The 22,976-nt window shown below is 54.5% G+C and overlaps 1 protein-coding gene; it reads right to left on the bottom strand.

Annotated features, from left to right (window-relative positions):
- Positions 1-16,182: 16,182 nt before the first annotated feature.
- Positions 16,183-16,294, bottom strand: CHC_T00005874001 (hypothetical protein). XM_005717471.1 is given in 2 exon segments: positions 16,183-16,222; positions 16,223-16,294. 1 exon segment carries the CDS (start codon positions 16,292-16,294, stop codon positions 16,223-16,225), a length of 72 nt encoding a protein of 23 aa, XP_005717528.1. The 3' UTR covers positions 16,183-16,222.
- Positions 16,295-22,976: the final 6,682 nt, after the last annotated feature.

Raw genomic sequence — 22,976 nt, 5'->3', positions numbered from 1 at the left:
CACACCCCGGTGTACACCTGTACAAAGTGAACATACGCGTACACTGTACACGTATGTTCACGGAAGCACAATGGTCGTCGCCGTCCGTAGAGAGCGGGTTCCATTCTTTTACAGATCCCAGCAACCTTATGCATCTTCGAACAACTAATCACACAATGAGCACAACTGAACCAGCATCCAGGGCGTCAAGAACCCGCCTTACCCTTTGGCAAGAAGAGGAGGTGCTGCGGCGACTTTCACAGGGTGCTCGGCACGTCGATTTGCAGCGTGATTTCAACTGCTCTCCAAGTACGATATGCAACATCTTGCTAAGCGAGCGTTGAGCCGTGTCTATAATGGGATGCTCCTGAAATCACAAACACCCAATTTGATAGGACCCTTTTTGCACAAATTGCTGTTTTGTGCGCATCACCTTCTGCTGATGTGAACCCCCTTGGAAGACGATTTGTGTCCACAGCCAAAAGCACAAACACATATTTCACCCGCCGATTTCCCGCCGTTGAGGTAGCTCGATCCCTAGCGAAACTTCCTCGTGGCATGACAGAATCCCTCTACCCTTCATCCCCATCTCCGTCACACAATCCCTCTACGTCGATCCCTTTCTCCCACCATGACACAATCCCCCTCCGCTTCAACCCCATCTCCATCACCCAACCCCTCTACCCCTAACCCAAACCTTCGTGTTGAACCGCTTCCACCTTCTCGTTGCCCCTCTGTCTTCGATTCAAATCCTCCAGGCGACCCTACCGAAACCGCAAAAACGCAGACCCCCCGAATATCTGCTCGCGTGACCCACGGCTACGGTGGCTCCTACCCATATTCTGGATCACAGCCGGGACCCACTGTCGGGATCCAAAAACCTCCCAACCGAAAATCTTCCAGCAATCCAACGCCTGTTCGTGGCTCTGGATTCTCGGCTCCCGAAATCGAGCACTTGCTTGACACGCTCGAAAAGTACTTGCCCCTGTGCCGCGATGAGTGGGACGCTGTCCTCATCGCGCACAGCAAATACTTTGCAGATCAAAAGCGCTCTGTGGACAGTCTCAAACGCAAATTCGCCTCGCTACATCGGCGAAAAATGCCAACCGGTGACCTGCTTGTGGGATAACTCCTCTCCGCCCTGGGTTGGGTGAGAGGCGGAGGCTTTAGTGAGGGAGCACGCGGCGCGGACGCGACGCGCCAATTGAACCGATCGGACGAGCTCGCGAAAACAGAGTGGCTCACTGGCCGGTTACGCGCAGTCGCCCCGTGGTGCGTGAACGGGAGCGACCGGTAACGGGTTAGAAGCCAGCGCGCGCGACAGACAACCGAAAACGGACGTACGTACGCGCAAAAGGGACGGGGGCGAGCTTGCCCCAGTTTACTGGTGGGGACGGGTGTGAGGTCTTAACCCCTCAGAGGGACGCCTCGGACACCTGTCCCAGTATACAGTACCTGCCGCCTAGTGCGTACCAGGTACTGTACGCCATTAAAAAACTAGCGCCTCAATTCCTAATTACCGCGCGGACGCTGCAGCTACACGTGTGTACTACTGTACACACGCGCTGCTTACAGACTACCGCACGGATGCCACGTGTGCTAGCGTACACGCGTCATACTGGTAGACTACCGCTTGGCCGACACGTGCACTACTGTACACGTACGCCAGATTACGACCGCTCGGCACGCGCGCGCTCCCTACACGTGGGCACACCCGCCCACGTGTCCACGGTGCACGGCCGCACTGTTAATAATCTCCCCGCGCGCGCGTCCGTCGTTATACTACAGACCCCCTTCCTTAGCTTTCGCTACGTCCCCGTAGCGACCACCCATCCGACCATGCGATTCCGTTCCGGTTTCTCTGTTTTCCTCCGCGCGCGATGCGAAGACCGAAGCGCGTGCGTGCGGGCGGGCTTTTCTCCCGCCTCGACTCCGAGCTGGCGGTCGATTCGCCAGCTGTCCCGTCCGAATCGGTAAGTGCGTCGTCCAATTTCCCTCCTGCGAGACGCTCCGAAACCCCTGACTCCCTCCTAACACTCCCCCGAAATTCCCAACTCCTCCACCCGCGACGACTTTTCCGTACAGTACCTCCTCCGGAGACCGAGAAAGAACGGTCACGACGAAGTCAGCGCCGCGCGCCCATACGGTCCGCCGTCGAGCCCTGGTCGGGCTCCGGCGTCGAGCCGATCGGCCCATGCGGTACACCCGTGGCGAAGCCAACGCGGCGAGGCTCCGCGACCACCGAGTTGGCCGAGCCCGCGTTCGCGCGGATTAATTCGTCCGAGGCGGTGCGCGTGCCCACGGCGTACAGTGCGCGACCCAAAGTCCTCGCCGCCGCCCCCTCCGAGCTGGACGGGGGCCGACACTGTCGCCCGGGCGGTTCTTCACCGCCCCAGCGCACCAGCGCGCTTCGACAACAGCGCGCGCAAGTTCCGTACGGTCGGTTTCGGATAAGAATCCCCGTCTTCGCACTCCTGCCCAGAAGGGCTGGTCAATTTTCATAAATCCGCCCTTGTTTTCCGTCCTTTGCGGCCGAAGTCGGCCACAGAAGGGCACGGATACGTGCGCCAGAACTTCCCTCGTGCGCTCGCAGCGATTCACGCGCATCAACCGATCGGAATGTTCCTTTTCTGCGACCGGTCTCCCAAAGCGTCATTTGGAAACTGAAAGAAACCATAAGAAACCGAAAGAAACGGGAAGAAAACGATTTGGTTTCCAAATATGTCCGAATGCGGTTTTCCCGAGGCAACACTACCGGACGCGGAATGCTCCCAGGAGTGCGATGCCGTTGTCAGAAACGGGCTACGATTTTTTTCCCGCAGCGTGGGAGGGAAAAACGTAGCCCAAATCGCGACTAAATTAAAAAGTCGGCGAACGTGATACATCTCAACACAAAGTACCGGTTCCCGGTACAGTTCTCCATTTCCATAGGCGCGTGCGAGCGCGATCATCCGAATGGTGCGGCCAGGCGTGGCTGATAGCTATCCGCGTGGACGCTTGGGAGAAATTCCGATTGTGGACCACCCTCCCGGAAGGTTGGCCAATTTTAGAAGAATCTGCGTCCGTTTGCGCGAGATCCATCTGGTACGAGCTGCCTCGCGGTGGGCAGTCGCACGCGGCTGGCTGCCGGGGCTGCATAGCACGTGCGCGGCTTGTTTTCCCCAGAGGCTTTTGCGCGAGCGAGAGTCCGAGCGGTGCGACCGAGAGCGGCCGAAACTTGCGCTACGCATGCACGCTTGATCCTTGTTGGCGCGAGCGCCAATACCGGTCGATAAACGGCTGTGGAAGCCCATCGGCGGGCTCGTAGGTGTCGTCCGAAGCGGTATATCCATACCACCGGACCTTGTAGTCGATCCCGCCGCGCGTAGTACGGTGTCCGACAATGCGGTCAACGACGTACTCCGCTCTTTGCGTTGCGGCTTGTGCGTCCGATTCGGTAGATGGGGCCGGGGTGACGGTATCCCCCGGCCCGCGCGGCATCTTCGTAACGCGGTCGATGCTGACGCGATTTTCCACGCCGTCCTGCTCGATGAGGACTGTGGTGTCCGTAGCGGAGCGCACGCGAAACGGACCCTCTGTCTTCGGTAGTAGTTTGACAGAGAGCTCGTCCGTTCCGGCCGTACCTTGCGCACGCGTGCGTCGCTCGACGCTTGTCAACGGGCGGGGCGGGCGATCAACGTAGACAAAATCGCCCGCCACAACGACCGGACGGAAGCGGACCTTCTTGTCAAAATCGTCTTTGTACCGCTTTTGCGATGCAGTTAATTTCGTCGGAGCGCGGCCGAGAGCGTCACGAAGCTTTCGCAGCGTAGCTCGCTTGTATTGCACCGGGGTCCGCGGGTCCTCTCGATGGGTCCCCGCGTCCTGCGGCACAGTACCAGGGAGGATTAAACCGGACGGTGGCCGCGTTAACACCAGGTCGAACGGAGTGGTCTCCGTCGACCGGTGGACCTGCGTATTGTACGCAAAGGTCAGCGGCTGCACGTAGTCGTCCCAATCGCGCTGGTGCTCCTCTACGTAGTGCCGGAGGCGTTGCACCAGCGTGCGATTGAACCGTTCGGTCTGCCCATTCGACTGGGGGTGGTAGGCTGTCGTGAGATAATGCCGCACCCCCAGGAGGGCGCATACCGCGTCGAAGAATTTCGCAGCGAACTGGGCGCCATTGTCGGTTAGTACGTAGCGCGGCGCTCCGTAAACGTAGACCCAGTTGTCTAAAAACGCGTTTGCGACGACCGAAGCGGTTGTGGTCCGGAGCGGGATACTGCGTGTTAGCTTGGAGAACCGGTCGGTAATTACCAACACGTGTTGGTTTCCGTGCGCGGTCTTGGGTAGGGGCCTCAGGAGGTCCATCGCGACAAACTCCAAGGGGCCCGCCGCGGGAAACAGCTTGAGATCCTTTTGGTTCTTGACAAGCGTCCCGCGGGTCGCAGCACACGAGGTGCAATTCCGTACGGTCGAAAACGCGTCGCTGGCCATGTGTGGCCAGTAGTACTCCCTGCGAAGGGTGTAGTACATACGCGTCGCTCCCGGGTGACCTGCCAACCTCGGATGGTGTGCCAGGTACAGTACCCGGGGGCGCAACCGAGTCGGTACCACGCGCTGCAGGGTCCCGTCCAGCGGGGACGTCCTCACGAGAAATCCGTAACGGTCGATGTCGAACTTCGAGTTCGGCGTCCCGACGGTTTCCGCGGCGAAGCGACAGAAGGCGTCCTCAGCTTGTTCGCGTAAAAATTCCTCAACCGAGATGGACGCAGCGTCGCGTTCCTCGGGAGTTATCGCGAGCGCGTGACAACCGTCCGGACGGTCTTGCGGCGGGTCCCAGTGCACATTGTCCAGGAGGGCCTCGCTGCCCTCATCGTACTGGACCGCGAAGCACGGGACCTCATCATCGACCGGTTCGGTGTCTCCTCCATCGGTACGTAAGCGCGATACGCCGTCCGCGAGTTGGTGCTTGACGCCTGGGCGGTACTGTACCTCGTAGTCGTACTCCGCCAAGCGCAGGCGCCAGCGAGCGAGCCGACCGGAACTGTCCGCTAAATTGAGGACCCAGCGTAGGGCCTCGTGATCCGTGCGGAGGTTGAACGCGCTTCCGTATAGGTACGGCCGTAGGGTGAGGATGCTCCACACTACGGCCAAGCATTCCTTTTCGGTAGTCGTATAATTGCGCTCCGCATCGGTCAACGCGCGGCTCCAATATCCGATCGGTCGGGTACCTCCATCGGGTTGCTCCTGTAGAAGGGCGCAACCCACTTGGTGTCCGCACGCGTCGGTGTCCAGCGTATATTTCCGTCCGTAGCGGGGCAGCGCGAGGATTGGCGGCGACACGAGGCGCCGCTTCAATTCCTCAAACGCCGCGTATTCCGCATCGGTTAAGATCTCGAACTTGTAGGGCTGATTCTTGCCGGTCTTCTTATTCAGCGGTGCGGCGATCTTCGCGAATCCTTGCACAAACCGTCGGTAAACGTTGCACATCCCGAGAAAGGATCGCAGTTCCGTTTGGTTCGTAGGCGCGCGCGCGCGCTCGATCGCGATGACGTTGCGTCGCTCCACCTCCAACCGTCCCGGACGAATGACGTGCCCGAGATAGGTTACGGATGTGTCGAAAAACGCGCACTTCGCCAATTTTAGCGACACGCCCGCGGTATGTAGAAGCCGTAGTACCTCGCGCACGTGTGCCATATGTTCCGTAACGGTTCGCGAGTAGACAATGACGTCATCGAGGTAGACCAACGCGGTCTCCCATTTCACGCGGGACAGGATGATGTCGACCGCTCGTTGAAATGTCGCGGGCGCGTTTTTGAGACCGAACGGAATGCGTAGAAAACGGTAGAGGCCCGAATGCGACGCGAACGTTGTTTTATCGCGGTCCTCCTCGGCGATCTCCACCTGCCAATACCCGCTATTACAGTCTAGCGTGGTAAAGACAGTGGTATCGCCGAGCGAGTCGATACATTCGTCCATGCGCAGTAGTGGGTAGGAGTCGCGAACCGTAACGGCGTTTAGCTTGCGATAGTCCACGCAGAACCGCATGGTCCCGTCCTTTTTAGGGACGAAGACCACGGGGCTCGCCCACTCGGCCGATGTCGGTTCGATGACTCCCGCGCGCAGCATGCGGTCGATTTCCTTCTTCTCCTTCTCGCGCGCGATGGGTCCGGCTCGGTAGGGTGCTTGGTAGATCGGCTTCGCACCGGGCTTCAGCTCGATGCGATGCTTCGTAGCATCGATCTTACCCAAGTGGCCGGACCACATGTCCTTGAACTCGGACAGCATGTCCATAATTTCCGACCGGACGGTACTGTCTTCTGCACCAATATGGACGTCTTCTTCCCACGAGCGGGTCTTCTCCGCGTCCGTATCGGTCCGCTCATCCGCGTTAGCGGGATTGCCACTGTGGGCGTCGCCCGTAACTGGTTCTTCGCGTCGCGCGCCTTCTCCCGTGGCGGTGGTGGATTTAATTCTACCATCGTCCGTGACGGGTCCTTCTCGTCGCGCACATTCCCCCGTGGGTGAGGAATTAATCCTGCCTTCGTCCGTAGCGGATTCTTTGCGACGCGCGTATCCTTCCGTAGCGGTGGAGGATTGTCTTCTGCTGTCGTCCGTAACTGGTTGTTCGCGTCGCGCTTGTTCCTCCGTAGCGGTCGAGGAATTATTTTTGTTCCCTCCCCCTTCCTTAGCGTCGGCCTCTCCGGGGACCGGCACGCCAAGTGTCAGGATGTGTGTGGGAGATGGCAACGCGAGACCAACAACGGTATGCTTGGGGACGTGGGCCGCGCGGCTTCCGAAGTTGCTAACAAGCGCCATAAACGGCTCGCCCGGGAAGAGGTCCATGACCCTCTGGGCCATCAGGCATAAATTCTTATGCGCCGTTTTGGGGTGGTTTTGCAGGAAGCAAAGCCCCCCAACCGGTGTTGCGACGCGTACCATCGCTTGGGTCATCGGGGGTATCGTGACCCCGTTGACCACGCGAATTTTCCGTGACGGTACGTTCGTCGGGAACTGCGCGCGCTTCCGGTCGGCCGAATTTTCCTCCTGCGGGAGCTGCTGCGACGGTCCCCTCGAGGCCATCTTGCGGTCGTGCCTCGAGGGTGTGACTCCCGTCAGCGCTACGGACGGCGCATGATGGAACAGCACCTTCCTCTGCGGTGGCAGGATCGCCTTCACGTGGCGATCCAGGAACGTGGTTCCGAGGATACAGTCCACCGCGAGGTTGGTGACGACCAAGAACGGCACGCGCGCGACGAACTCACCAATCCGGACGTGCAGTTTGAGCTCGCCGAGGGCCTTCATCGACCTATTCGAAGCGTCGATGAGCGGCGGACTCCGCGCGGACTGGATGGCAGCGCGCCACGGTTCTGCCACACAGCGTAGGTGGATTAGATTCGGGCCGGCGCCCGAATCTAGAACCGGCGTGATGGCGCGCATCATCGCGCGTCGTTGTCCGACCGTTGCGGTGACCTTATAATTTTGCTTCTTGAAGAAGCAAATTGCCGCTTCGTCTGTTCGGCTCTGCGATGGCGCGCGTACCGAAGCGGTCAACGGGGTGCCTTGTTTATTGAGGCTTGGCACGGGAAGGATCGTCGACGCCTCTACGCGTCCTCCCCGGCTTCCCCCGTCAACCCAAGGTCCTCGGGCCCCTCGTCCGTCAGCGGTAGCGCGGGTTCTTCCGATTGGACGGCCTCGCGCGGCTCGACCACGTTGATGCCCGTGGGGGCCTGCGCACGCGAATTTCGCCACGCGGTCGGCGGTTGGCGCTCGAACGGCGAACCCGGGCGGAGACCTTGACGGATCCGAAGCTTTTGATAATTGGCCTCGCGGGCCTGCAAAAGCTTCGAACGCAGCGCGCTATCCGCCACAACAGGACATTGCTCCTGTCGGTGGGTCTGGTCCAGACAGAACCGACACGGCGGGGGTCCAGGTAATCCTTGATTGAAGAACCGGACCCACTGGTTCTGTACTGGCCTTCCGTACGGATATGCGCGCGCGTCACTTTGTTAGGCGGGCGCCATCGGTGCGCCCGCCGGGGACGAGGCAGGTGACGGATGGTAGCTAGTCGGCGGCGAGCTAAGCGAGCTCGGCGTCGCCGACTGGTCCGTCACCGCCAGTATCTCCTCCGTTTCGGGTACACGCGCTGTCGGGAGTTCAGACAGGGACTCGACCGACAGCACGGGCCTTGTCCGCGCGTTGCGCGTGAATCTTCTCACCGAATCGGACGGTGCTTGAGGCGACGAGAGCGAGGTCGCCTGCCTTCGAGCCGAGCGGTGCGTCTCGCCTATCGCTTGCGCGTAGCGTGCCACCGCTTGGTAGTCTACGCCCGGATGCGTCGCGAGATAATTACGCACCTGCGCGTACGTCGCTGGCAGAAGTCCCTCAAAAAAAAAAGGGACTTCAGGCGCCTGTCCGAAAATACGGTTCCGCAGCGCAACGCCTTGTCCCACAACTGGTTACTGTACACCTCCTCCGTCATATTAGAGCTCTGACGGAAGGAGGTGACATCACCGACCGCTTCGGAAATAACTTCGTCAGTCGCGTACGTGCGCAATAAAAAGTAAACAACTTCCGCGTAGGTTTCGAGCATATCGCGCTGCTCCGCATCGACCGCCATGGTGTTCCCGTGTAGCCTGGACTGGAGCAAGGCGTGAGCCTGCCCAGTCAAATAGAACTGGAAACACCATACGGCCGCGCCTTCGCTGACCCCATTGTGGTCGCAGGCCATCTTGAAGCGCGCGAGAAATCCTAGCACCGCGATTGGATCTTGACCACCGAATGTGTGGGTTTTCAGCTGGACGTCCAACTTCTTCCGATATCGGTTAACTCGCCGCGCGGTACTCGCGTCGTAGCGCGCGCTGCGATTTTCCAGCCTATACGTGCGGTAGTCGACGGCCTTGGTGAACAGGTCGTTCAGCGGCCTGATCACTGGCAACCGTTTCGGATCCCGCCTCGGGGCAGACCGGCGGTCTCTGCCCCTGCGATGGCGGTCTCCTTCTCCGCCGGGGCTACTGTAGCCCTCCGGATCGGAGTCTTCTCGCCGGAACCGACGTCGGTCGCGCGCATTGCGGCCTCTGCGGTCGCTTCTGCGCGATCCGTCCGACTCGGTGTCCTCGTCATCGGAGGGGTATCCACCTCCTCCGGCATCGCGGTATCGCGTATAGCGTCCTTCGCGGTTATCATCGGAGGGGTAGCCGACCCCTCCGGCATCGCGGTATCGCGCGTGGCGTCCGTCGCGGTTATCATCGGAGGGGTAACCGACCCCTCCGGCATCGCGGTATCGCGCGCAGCGTCCGTCGCGGTTCTTGCGCGTCGCCCTGTGGCGACGTCTTGTGTCTTCTTCCTCGGAGGGGTTTTCTGTACCCTCCGAGGTGTAGCCTTGAGCGCCGGGTGCGCTTCTTCTGCTCGACCGATACGGCTGTCGCTTTTCTGTCGCGAAGCGCCCCAGGCGGTTTTCTGTCCCGCGCGGGCCAGCCGTATCGGCGAGTACGGGAGGGCCATTTTCTGTGGGCCCTCCTGTAGCACCATAAATTGGTGGGAGGTAAATGGTCTTACCGTCCGGGTGAGGGGCCATTGTACCGATCCCGGGTGCGGCGCCGATCGGTTCAGCGGGCGTTAGCGTAGGATCCGGAGCGGTCGAGTCGCGCTGCTCGCGTGCGTCGACTCCTGCTCCGGCGAAGGTCGTGGCCAGACGATTGGCCACGGCGGAGCTGATCGCTCCCTTTAGAGCCGTACCGGACGGGGATTCTTCATCCACGGTGATGAGCGCGGTCACCACCTCGCATTGGACTTGAGCGGGTAGAAGTTCGTCCAAAAGCGGTGGTATCGCGCTGCGTACGTGCGCGTCCACGAGCGCGGGCACCGTTCGGTCGAGGCATACGCGCGCTACCTGGGGGAGTTCCGTAGCGAGGAACTCCTCCACCCAGGCCTGCATGCGCGGCTGAATCGCGTCGACCATCCATTGGACGCGATTCTCGGTGCCTGCCGACACGGCCGGCGTAACATCCGATGCGGACGCTCGCGTGCGGCCCGGTCGCGGTGGCGGTCGCAGCAGGGCTTCCGGGTTTTCCACCCGGGGGCGCGGTGCGCCACTGCCACTGCGGGTGCTCAGACGCCCGGAGGCGGAGTCTCCCCCTTGATCCGGTCGGTTCATCGTCGAATACGCTTCGCGATCGACGCGGTGATTTCTCAACCTTTTCCGTCCGTACGGTTCTGCGCGCGATCGAACGACCACGCGTGCGGCTCAACCTCGAGAGTTATCCCCTCCACAAGAGTACCAAATGTGGGATAACTCCTCTCCGCCCTGGGTTGGGTGAGAGGCGGAGGCTTTAGCGAGGGAGCACGCGGCGCGGACGCGACGCGCCAATTGAACCGATCGGACGAGCTCGCGAAAACAGAGTGGCTCACTGGCCGGTTACGCGAAGTCGCCCCGTGGTGCGTGAACGGGAGCGACCGGTAACGGGTTAGAAGCCAGCGCGCGCGACAGACAACCGAAAACGGACGTACGTACGCGCAAAAGGGACGGGGGCGAGCTTGCCCCAGTTTACTGGTGGGGACGGGTGTGAGGTCTTAACCCCTCAGAGGGACGCCTCGGACACCTGTCCCAGTATACAGTACCTGCCGCCTAGTGCGTACCAGGTACTGTACGCCATTAAAAAACTAGCGCCTCAATTCCTAATTACCGCGCGGACGCTGCAGCTACACGTGTGTACTACTGTACACACGCGCTGCTTACAGACTACCGCACGGATGCCACGTGTGCTAGCGTACACGCGTCATACTGGTAGACTACCGCTTGGCCGACACGTGCACTACTGTACACGTACGCCAGATTACGACCGCTCGGCACGCGCGCGCTCCCTACACGTGGGCACACCCGCCCACGTGTCCACGGTGCACGGCCGCACTGTTAATAATCTCCCCGCGCGCGCGTCCGTCGTTATACTACACTGCTCATGCCTGCTGATGTTCGCAAAGCGAAAAGTATTTGATATAGAATGACGGAGCGTGCGGATATTGGAGTCGGTGACGAGGACGTGGACGAGCTGTCGGGAATCGTAGAGGATGATGAGGATGGTACGACACCTGTTGGGGCGGCAAGTTTGTCGCCGCGAACATCGGAAATTCCAAGTGACGGCGCTCAAAGGCCAGGGTCGGGTGCCCAGATTTTGCCGCCGAGCCCTACTGAGTTTGCTCCCTCTCCGCACTTGCTCGTTAACAAAAGGAGGGGAGTCAAAGTTCAATCAACTGAGGCAAATGAACTTGTCGCGATAATGAAGCTTTCTATGGTACAAGAGCAGCAGCGTCGGGAGAGCGATGCCCGACAAAGAGAAATGGAGGAGCGTCGCCGGGCGGACGAGAGGGATGAGGAGAGAAAGAGAAGGGAGGAGGACCGTCGTGAAGAAGTGCTTCGCCGGGAGCATGAAAACAAACGCCAGGATCGCTTTATGGAGGCGGTTCTGTTAATGATGACGCACACGGTATCTCAAAAACATCTACCGCAACGCCCTGACGATGCGTGACTCTAGATTCCAACGTTCCCATGAAGAAAAAAGTTAGCATCAACGCTTAAGTGCGGCATGTAAACATTGAGAATTTGGTTGATTCCTACCACTGCAGCTCGATAGTTGTACCGGAGAACGATTGTCAACAAGATCAGTTTTCTTTCGCCAGTTTCTTCGTAAACCATCCTATCCAAAAGCCTCGGAAACGTCCCTTGAAACCCGCGCATTCCCCACTCTGATTCTTGTCGCAACGAGGTAGCCTGCCGAAGCCTCATAATTTCAGTAGCGTTTTGTCCTACTCCAAGATGATCTTGCGCAGACTTTATGACAAAGGGATGAAACTCTCTGCAAAATGCAGAATCGACCACACACTTGCCCTCCGTTTCCTCGTACACTTTTCCTAGTTTTTCGTAAATACCACCCCACTCCGCTATTGTGGAATCATGAAACGCGCCCGGAGCATTTACAGCACACATTATTATCCGTCCATTTGGGGCAAAGACAAAAACATTCCCGACATAATGGTCATGTGTCCAACCATTGTAAAACATATTTTGTATTACACAGTCACCTGCCTGTTGTAGATATAGTTTTAACCCATCCGCACAGCAATAAATATCCGGAAGCAATGAATGCTTCTCCCGAAAGCTTTGTTTAAACAAATTGATCTCCTTAGCTGACGGTATTTTGATGGAGGCACGATCATCATTTCGCAAAACTTTAAAAAGTAAACGGCGGGCGAAGCGATTGTACAGCGAAGCAACTGAATGCGTAACCTCAAAAAGGAGACACAAAGTCATCATCGATCCCCGTGTGCGATGCTATGTGAGAAAGAGTCCCAGGCACTGAGTAGAGGAAAGTAAACGCGGTCTTCCTCTCGCGACGCGCCTATTTGGGAGAATTCGAAGCCTTCCATCGCTCGAGTACGGTGTGTATCTCAAGTACATTGGGGCAAATGCGTTAAGAATTGTTGTAAATGCTCGGTGGTCGAACGCTGTGAGCGTGATTAAAGATTGATCGCATCCACTGCCGTACAAAAAAGCGAAAGGAGCCATAGTAGGACTGAGAAGCGCTCTTCGAGATATGCGTCTATCACGACGATGTTTACCTTTCGCATTTAGACGGGCTCTAAAGGTACGAGGCTGTCCATCGAGAATGAGATGATACAGAATAATGATTTGCAGCATAAGCGAAGGCATACTGTGGCTAGGGTACGCGATGAGGACGAAAAGGGGAAACGTTGCGATTTGACGAGGGTGGTTCTGGGAATTCGCGGTCGTCCTACACTAAGGAGTTAGATTCGGGCTCATGGGACTGCCAATGGAGTATCCTACGGGTACACAACGGGATAGTGTAGAAAGTGCGGTGAGCTTCGACACAAAACTTTTCAGGACGCTAGTACAGTACACAATCACCTTTTTGCACAATTTTTGTGTAAAAGGGTGCATATGCATTTTATGATTTCAGGAGCAGCCCAATAGACCTTTAGTGCAGTTATCGCTCTGTATATTAGAGGACACGTCGATTGGTACAACAGTAGGGTAGCATAGCAATCGACTCAGACGTTGCGCAGAAGATCGTCACATATGCGAAAGCGGCATCATTGTGGTAAACACTGTGTTTTTGCATAAAGCAAATGTACAATTTATATGGACATTATCATTGGGTAAATACACAACCATAGCCCCCTAAGATCGACTCTTTACAGAAACGACACAGTCATCATGCAAAGACCACGTATGCCGCTCTTGCCGCCAAAAGAGTTGCAACTCAAACACTCTACACTGTCAGGAACAAAACGGACTCTGTCCCTAACTACGAACTGTTCAGGCGCCCGCGAGCCTATATAAAGCGAGCAGGACGCCACTTCTTGTCACCGCACATCCTCACCCGCCCTCACTCATCCCACCAGCCCCCACGCACGCCCAACCGGCGCCCTTACACACCCAGACCCGCCTACACCCGCCCTGAACCGCCCTGACCCGCGCCCGCACTCGCACGTACCCGCCCTCATCCACCCTCACCCACACCCCACCCGTCCTCACCCGCCCTGATCCGCTCTCACCGGCCCTGATCCGCTCTCAACTGCCGTCAACCACCATGGAATACGTCACCCCCACGAAGGCTGGAAATGTTCTGAAGATACTCGCCGAGAAACGGGCGGAGCGTGAGGAAAATCTCGCTGTATTTCTCCCAGACAGTCAAGCCACTGACACTGACTCCGATGTCGAAGATTCAGACTCGCCAGTCATGGACGCCTTCATTGCGTCTGGGGGAGCCGGCGCTGTTCTTGAAATGACAAACTTTTCTCTTCTAGAGTTCAACGCAATCTGGAACATTCTCAAGGATGCAATCACTACGGACTGGAATTGCGGTCGGGGTCGAAAATGCCAGCATCAACCGAAAGACGTGTTCTTTATGTTACTTTCCACGCTGAAGCACAGTGGAAATTGGGACTTTAATGGAAAGATGTTCGGCGTCAAAGGCCCAACATTTGAGCGCATGATTCTAGGGTTTGTCGAGAGGATTGTGGATGTACTGTATGATCTGGCGGTGATCAAGTATGAGAAGCGTTACACCATGCAACGTCTTCTGTATGAGAAGAAGACCTTCAAGCACTACAAGTTTGCACTGTATGCTACGGATGTCACCTTCCAGGCATGCAACAGGCCATCCGGAAATCACGAAGAGAGCAAAACCTACTTCAGTAACAAGCACAAAATGTATGGGTACAAGTCCGAGGTATCGGTATTGCCAAACGGCATCGCAATTGGAGCAACGCCACATCAGCCAGGCTCTGTTTCAGACTTAACAATCTTCAGGGACAACGTCCAGTGGCATGGTTCAGCACTGGCAAAAACCCGAGAGGAAATGGAAAACTTTCCAGATGTTGGTCCGTTGGCGGAGGAATATGAGGGGCTTTGGGCTGTTTTGATGGACAAAGGTTATCAGGGCGCAGCAGATGTCATTAGGGCAATAAGTCCGAAGAAAAGGCCAAAGGGAAGAATGCTTAGTTCGGAAGAGCAGCGGACAAACCGAAACATTAGTTCTGACCGCATTATTGTAGAGAACTACTTCGGGCGGCTCTGTACGCTATGGGCTGTAATGGCCAATAGATAGAGGTGGGATGAGAAGCATTACGACCACGTTTTCAAATTGTGCGTTGCGTTGACAAATTTGCATGCCAAATGGCACCCATTGAGGGATGTCGACGGTCTACACGCCAAGCAGTACAAACGGCGACTGACTGAGATCGGCGTCAAAAAAGCTGAAATGAGTAAAGCTTCGCAGAAGCTCTACCGCGCGAAACGTGCTGCACGCATGTCCTCGGCGCTGGGTGCGGATGGAAGAGGTGAAGAGATGGGCGCGGGGGCGATGCTGGACATACTTAACACTTAGTATGCTTCGAAGTACGCCACTGCTTACTGTGTCAGTGCTCAAACTCGTTGTTCTTTCTTTATGCTTGCTCTTTTGCGCAATTTGCTCCTGTTTGCGCAACGATTGCGTCAATTGCAAAAAATAAAGTCTTTCACCTACAAACGCCGTTCTCTGCACACTGCTTAGTGTTTTCACATTTACAAAGCTACTGAATTCGAGCTCTAATGAACACACGAAGCGTCAGCGACGGCAGACGCTGGTAACGGAACATTTCGTTGCCACGTAAACTACTTTTTAGCGAGCCCCTTAGATAAAGCACATTCAAGATAGTGCACAAAGAATGCGCATGGCACGAGGGTGCACTAATTGAGAGGGTCGCCTGTAGACAGAAGCATACCTCTGCTCTTGTCACGTCTTCTCATAACATATCCCCGTGTCCACGTGTAAGATGCACCCCTGCTAAACCGCGGCACGCCTCGGCGGCGTACAACTCTAGTTTCGGACGTCGTTCCCGAAACTCATGCGTTCATGGCCTTCAGATCCCATCCACTTCAAGTGGGGAAGTTCCCCCCCAACGTTTTTACTCAGCACCCCCAACCCTTAGCCTCAAGGGACAAAGGGTCATTCCAACCCTAATGACACAACTCCAGCCCAATCCGCGCGCCCCAAGCAAAAGCGAACACGTCTATCCCTTCAACAGAAAGTCGAAATTGCGAATCTCACACGTACCGGTATCTATTCTACAGAAACTATCAATTATTGTTGCACTGAATGATCCGTTGGCGACTTATTGTGAAGAAAAAGTACCAACTGTAGACATCTCAAGGTGAGCAGGAGGTGGAGAAGAAGTCGGATGTAATTGTAGGAATAGTCAACGACGCGATGGATGGTCTGCAAAATCTGTCTTGGCTCAGTCGGGCTTAGAAAACAATGATTGCAATAATGGTGGTTCCGACACGCGACAATGTCGCCCGATGCCAACTGCTGTTAGGCTCACGGAATTGTTTCGGGGGCTACAGAAATTGGCGTATGAGTGCAATTTACAGGAAGCAAGTTCTATGTTACGACGCGCGAGGAAAGCATTTCTTAATGCACGGGCTCAGGGAAGCAGATCACAAGAGAGACAAGCGGTGTTAGGCGATTATCTATGACTAAAACGTATCTAGGTAAGCATTAGAGGGGTGTATATTTCCTCCGTTTCACTCTCCGCTAGTAGTGCCAGTACTGAATAGTGCCACCCTCGGGCATGTAGCAAGGGGTGGCACTATTGCGTGTATCCCACTGTACCCTTGTACAATGTAGTACAGTAGAGGGATCAGTTCGTAAAGGGCCGGTCTTAACAGAGCACGTTCTTGCCCACCACCACCCTTATTATATCAATTTACACTGGAGGCCCGTTCTACTACCTCCGAAGGTAGAGATGATACATATGATACATGGCAGAGCATACCTCTATGCACAGCTGCCGTTGTAGTTCAGGATTCTGCACGCGGGTAACGGTTACAGTGAACCCTCTCGATATGGATACGCTCGGTGGACGTAATCCGTATCCATTTGCGGAGGATATTCACATCCGGAGACCGTATCATAACGGTGTCACGGTGCATCTCTCAGAATGTCTGTGCTTTACTTAAAAAATGTATCTCTAAATGTATTGAATGCGCTCTGCTTGCGTAGTTATAGGATGACCTGTGATGTTTACCCTACTTGCAAATTGGGCAGAGACCCAAGTTGCGACTGCGCGTTCGAGATATGGGCTGGTAACTGACGCGGAGCGCTTGAACTTTTTTGTAGAGATATCGGGACGAAAACCATACTTTCCGTTGATGATGCGGGACATGACAGCTTGAGCAGGAGGTTTAGAAAGGGAAAACTGTACTGAGGCCCACCTCGCAAGGGCGCTTTGTGACGTCTGCTCCTTGCTCTTTTTGCGCCGTTGGAACTCTGCACATATTTGTTGCTTTTGGGCGAGGTTAAAGCTCAGAGCGCTTCATCGACGATTGTCGCTTGACGGGGGCAGATGGCTACGGTGCTGACAACACGCAATGTTTGCGATCAGAGGAGATTTATTGGGGGAGGACCAACAGGAGTATATGCTAGAAAGATGTTTTTGTCGAGAATGATGATAATTGCGAAGCCTCAGACGGAGATTGGAATTTATTGAGCAGATTGTGAACGGATTGATCAAGAATGAACGGTTATGGGGTAATTTGTGCCTTGGCCGCTCAAAAGTAACCATAAAATACGTTTTAAGTAGGAGGGGTCTGTATGATATGCTTATTTCACATTGAACCCGATATCCAATTGAGGAATATTCCACAGACATTGTTTTTTGGTAAACATTTGTAAGCTACGGAGTCCGTCGCTCGACTTTTTATCCGTTTACGGAGGATATCCATATGGAGAATGATCCTTATCGGGAGGGTTCACTGTACACTTGTGGGAACCAGCTCAGGCATGCTGGTGTCGCGCGCAGTGTAGGAGCAGTTCTGTCCTTGGTGGCGAGTACGGAAGGCACAAAAGCCCGAGTATGCTACTCTCTGCACTGTATTTGCTCTTCACCTCTGCTCTCTCCCCTGCTTCCTTCCCTCCGGTGCTTCCGGTGTCTCTATCGCTCCATATACCTCACTATCTAGGAGAACAGCATGTCGCTCCTGCATTCAATTACCATTCTCGCTTACAATGGTCGACAATGCAATTGTCGGCTTTTCGCTACAGCTCGTAGACGTGAATTAAAACCCCATGCATGGGGATTGCTTTGCACCCTTTGGTCCTTTGCGCCCCTTGCCTCGATTAATCAATTCGTACCTCATGCATCCAACTACAACTATCCCATTCAATCCTGCCATGCTCTGTATGCTGCAAACCTGTACACGTTGCACAAATTGACACACCCCCCCCAGTCGACTGCGATCTGCTGTTTTCGATCGCTGTCGACTCACCCTGCCAACCTCGATCTTCGCACCCCCCATTTGCATTGAACAATTTCGAAACTCCGGCTTGGTTCTCAGGTACTCGTTCAATTCGTGCAAGTCCCTTTTACTTCCAGGTAGCGCTGTCCACAGCATATCCCAAGGAGAGATCGGGGGTTAGCCTGCCAGTGGCGCACATATCGTTGAGCTTTTTGTAAAGCTTGAGGTTTCTTTTTGTTAGCGCATCAGAGACGTTCTCTGTTCCTGGTATCCAGCGGAGTACGTCGAGCTCGCCGGACTCGAAGCTGTTTCTTATGCGTTGAACTGTTTGCCTCAAGCGGTATTCGGTACTTTCGTGCAGAGTTGTGACCGTGTCTTTCAGAGCTTTAGAATCTATGGAGAGCTCGTGACGTGTAGGACGTTTTGGGAATATGGAGTTGAGTGCCTCCTTGAGGTAGAACCCGCGATCATCGGCACTTGCACAAGCCAGAATCTCGGCGCCATAGGATGAGTAGCTAACCCTCTTTTGTCTGTGACTTGACCAATCCACCATGTGGAATATGTCATGGTTGTCCTTTTTTAACTGTTCAATTCTTATGCCGCAGAGTATTCCGCTCTGTCCGTAATCTTTGTCTCTAGGGTGAGACGCATCAGAGAAGCTGCTTATGATGACATTTTTAACGTTTTCGGGTTTCAAGAACTTGAGGGAAGGTTCGAGTTGTAGAATCTCAGCAACCATGTCATTTGCATCAACAAGGTGGCGTATTTTGAGGGCTGATATCTGCTGTTGCAGTACTGAAGTCACATACGAGGCCTGTGGCAAAACTCCGTTTCCTAAGTACAGGAGAGTTCCAGCGAGACTACGGTATTGTTTCTTCTCCATTTCAGACACTGGTTCGTGGATTTGTCTGCGCCTTTGCTTTGACAGTGGTATAGCTTTTAGCCTGTTTACATACCGGTTCATAGTCATTGTGATATTACCTGTGTCATCTTGATTTACTTCGCATCCATCGAAGAAGAAACTCTGGTCGATCACTGTTTTACCAACCTGGAACTTGTCCTTCATTTTGCGAATGAAACGTGTAATGTCCGGAGGTAGTCCTCCTATGAGAAAGTCATCTGTGACTTTTGCCACCATCAGCATGATCTTTCCGAGTGTGTCACGTTGCACGAAGAGCTGGCTGAGGCCAAACACCGTCTCAAGCCCGCCTTCCGTCAGCATCCATAGCTCTATCGTTTTTTGCCACTGTCTTCCCGCCTCGACAATGCCGTACGGGAGCTTGGTCAGTCTCCACAGTGTCCCTCGAGATCCCTGCCATTCCCTCGGTGGTCGTACGTATATGTCCCGTTGGATTGGACCGCTCTGCAGATAGGCACCTTTTATGTCCGCAAAGCCAAGTCGAAACCCCAGAAACGTAGCGATTGAGAGGAGTAACCTTATTACGCACAATTGGGCAGTTGCAGAATCTTTGCGAATGTCGTTCTTCTCTATATCTCTGTTTCCATGCGGCACGATACGCGCTTTGAGTGTACGGTCTCCGTGTTCATCAGTCTTAATTTTGTACACGACATGTGAGGTGATAATATTAGCACGGCGTGAGACGTTGTTTTCTAGCAGGAGCTCGTACGCATCTGACCAATTTTCTTCGTGCTCCTTGTCGAAAGCCTGATGTATGATCCACGGGGGCGCGAAGGCAAGCTTGCTACTGCTCACTTGCTGGGATCCTACGACGTCATGGATCTGGTCAAGGACGCGTGCCTTGTCTGACTGTAAGACTTTGGGGCCGTCTGGGGCTTCGTCGTGAACGGTTTCCGCATATCGGCCAATGTCATCTTTTGCCCCCTTGGGCTTATTTCCGGATGCAGATCCCATCAGGCTTGGGGTAGACGGATGAACGCCTGCCTCCGGTATGTTACTCACCCCCCCATCCGTCGGACCGTCATATCCGAGTTCATGTTCGACGGAGCATGACATGAGCTCCTGGGCTAGTTGTCCTTGAGGCGCGATACGCACGTCTTCGTATGCAACACGCATAGGCGGACCGCGTTGGGATCTACGGGCAATGAGGTGGTGCGGTTCCGCTTTGACGACCTTGGCCTTGACCCACTCCACTTTCTCGTTCTGTTTTGTCGTTTTGTAGAATACCCATACGTCGTCGTTAAGGGTGAACATCTCGGGTGTTGGCGAATCTGGTGCACGAGAATGGAGAAGTCTCTGTAGTGCTCTGGTGGCGACCTGTGCCGTGTGCGCCTCTAGAAGCTCTTGTGTGACATCTGTTCTTGGGAGCCCGAGTAATGAAGGGCTGTATCCCCGTGCTAGCTCAAACGAGCTCATTAGTCGTGAACCTGAGAACATGTTAGACAGGAACGTTGCTCGAGCAACAATTGTGTCGTGCTGTGCCGTGGTGATATCGGTGTCTAATTTACGAATGATGTCCTTCAAGGTCCCGTTCTTGCGCTCAACTATTCCGATTTTGTTATGGCGGCGTGCTGGCCGTGGTTTGAAATTAATGTCATGCACACGCAAGAAGTTAATGAGTTTCCTGCGATTGTACTCATCGTCAGCAGAGAAGTTTCGAGGTGCACCGTGTACGCATATCCAAACGACTTCGAGTTGCTTCACAATTGTGTCCATGTCTTTGTTTTGGACTATCGCTGTTTCGGTGTAGCCCGTGCCCGTATCGGTGATGACGAAAAGAATGCGTCTTTTCTTGCGCACTTCACAGTATGTAAAGTCTACTTGGATCTCTTGGTTGAATGCCTCATTAACGTGTGTGAGTGATATCTTCTTAGATGGGAGTGTGCGGCCATTTCGGACGCAGACCTCGCAGGCTTTGTCAACCTTGTCAATCGCCTTATCAAGCGTCTCAGTTAATATACCTGCTTTTGCGCATATCGCTTTGACCTCAAGTGGTCGTGCGTGTGTGAAGCGATGAATCTGCTTGGAGAACAGCAGTGGGGAGCGTTGGGAATTTAGCTGCAGGTTTGACATGAGCGACTTCACGTTGGCGTTTGCCTGCATAGCGACAGCTATGCGGAGCCGTCTATCCGCATTGCCACGTCTCACCTCTGGGGATATGTAGGTGTTGAAACAACGCTGGCTTACATCGGAAGGACGCTTGATTATGATGCACTTCTCGTTAAGAAGATTGAGAGTATTGGTAAATTCCTTCACATCCAGACCGATAAGTAGCGGGGAGCTGCCTTCTACCAGATGAAATGTGAAGGACGTCGGATTGTTACGTGTGTCCATCACAGTAAGTATCCAAGAAGCTACGATTGGCTTGGCGTTGATGCACTCGTTGCCCCAGCCAAGGGACTGATTGCTAAGTGGGGGATCGAGATTGAGTCTTTTTCCAAGAGTATCGCAGAGGTAGGTAGCATCGTCAATGCCACCCCATGAGGTCGGGGCTCCTTCATCTAGAATCGGATTGGGGTCAGCGCGGAGCTTCGCTAACCCCTTTACTGAAAATATTGACTGCTAGGTTTAAAAGCGTCATTATTCACTCTGTCCGTATCGAATCGCATACGCTTAGGGTCTCTGCGGGTCTTGCATTCGGGGTCATTTTTCCAGTGGCCGAGTTCACCGCAGTCTACGCATCGCGTATTGCTTTTGGGACCTGTATTGGCGGGGATTCGTGCTTTGAACTTAAATCTCGGACTGGATGGCTCGTACGTCATACTGACATTGCGACCTTTATAGGAGTGGCGCTTCGTCATCATCGTGCCGGAACGTCCTCCGTCATGGCGGCCAGCGTTGTTATAGGCTGAGGCGGCAGGTGTGTGTGATGGTGGTTTCAGATTTTGGTCTTGCGTGATGTCCTGAGACTTCACATCTTTCAAAGCGGCTACTGCATCATTCAAGCATATAGCATATGGGGCCCTTTCCTCTGTATCATAGCGAAATTTGTTCGTCTTTGCGGTTGTGATATTGAGTTTGTGCGCATCCCATAATTCCTGGACCTTTTGAGAGGCAACAGCTTGCTGTTCGTTGGAAACTTGATCCGTGAGGGATTTTTTCCACATGTCGATGGCATTCTCAAAACTATTCTCAATTGCTGCAAACTTTTCCTTTGTAATTTTGAAGTACTTGACGGTCGACCAACTCTTATCTTTTGCATCCGCGATAAGGATACTGACAATGTTATTGAAGGTGGAAGATGGTAAGTTGGCGTTCTCGAGGAGGAGCATCGCAAAATTTTGGCTATCTTGAGATGTATCACCGGCATGGCAGTGATTAAGATACGTCTGAGCAACACCACGAAAGCGCTCTGCAAATGAATCATACGTCTCATTCTCCTGTCTTTTGCATGAATGAATGTTCTGGCTCATCTTTACCAGTCTACGCACTCCATCTGTAACAGAATCCTTTGCGACTAGCTGGATGATTTTTTCGATAACAGCTTTCTGATCAACAGCATCATTATCTTCATCGTCGTCCGAAACGAGCTTGAGCTCACCAGCTGTAATGGCGCTATCGATAACTTGGATGAATGAGTAGTCCATGGCTGAGTACAGTGTAATCCCTAGACTGTTCGCAATACCCTTGGCTTTGTTGTCTCCGCCTTTTGCGAACGACCGTATTTTCTGTGCCCAAATACGCACGGCTTGACGCCACATGAACTTGTCGGTTTTTGCATGAAGTTTTGGCGGGTCATATAGGCTGTTTGGAGCAGAACCTGCTCCTGGGCCCATAACTGTGGGAACCAGCTCAGGCATGCTGGTGTCGCGCGCAGTGTAGGAGCAGTTCTGTCCTTGGTGGCGAGTACGGAAGGCACAAAAGCCCGAGTATGCTACTCTCTGCACTGTATTTGCTCTTCACCTCTGCTCTCTCCCCTGCTTCCTTCCCTCCGGTGCTTCCGGTGTCTCTATCGCTCCATATACCTCACTATCTAGGAGAACAGCATGTCGCTCCTGCATTCAATTACCATTCTCGCTTACAATGGTCGACAATGCAATTGTCGGCTTTTCGCTACAGCTCGTAGACGTGAATTAAAACCCCATGCATGGGGATTGCTTTGCACCCTTTGGTCCTTTGCGCCCCTTGCCTCGATTAATCAATTCGTACCTCATGCATCCAACTACAACTATCCCATTCAATCCTGCCATGCTCTGCATATGGAGAATGATCCTTATCGGGAGGGTTCACTGTACACTACAGTTACGTCAGGTGGTCGGCGCGTAGGCGCCAAGTGATTCTGTTGACTTGTTCGTCTGC

Source organism: Chondrus crispus, genomic scaffold, assembly GCF_000350225.1.
Source record: "Chondrus crispus Stackhouse genomic scaffold, scaffold_321, whole genome shotgun sequence".
NCBI classification, from domain to species: Eukaryota; Rhodophyta; class Florideophyceae; order Gigartinales; family Gigartinaceae; genus Chondrus; species Chondrus crispus.
The sequence above is the reverse complement of the archived record's forward strand: the minus strand, read 5'-3'. Positions and strand labels throughout refer to the sequence as shown.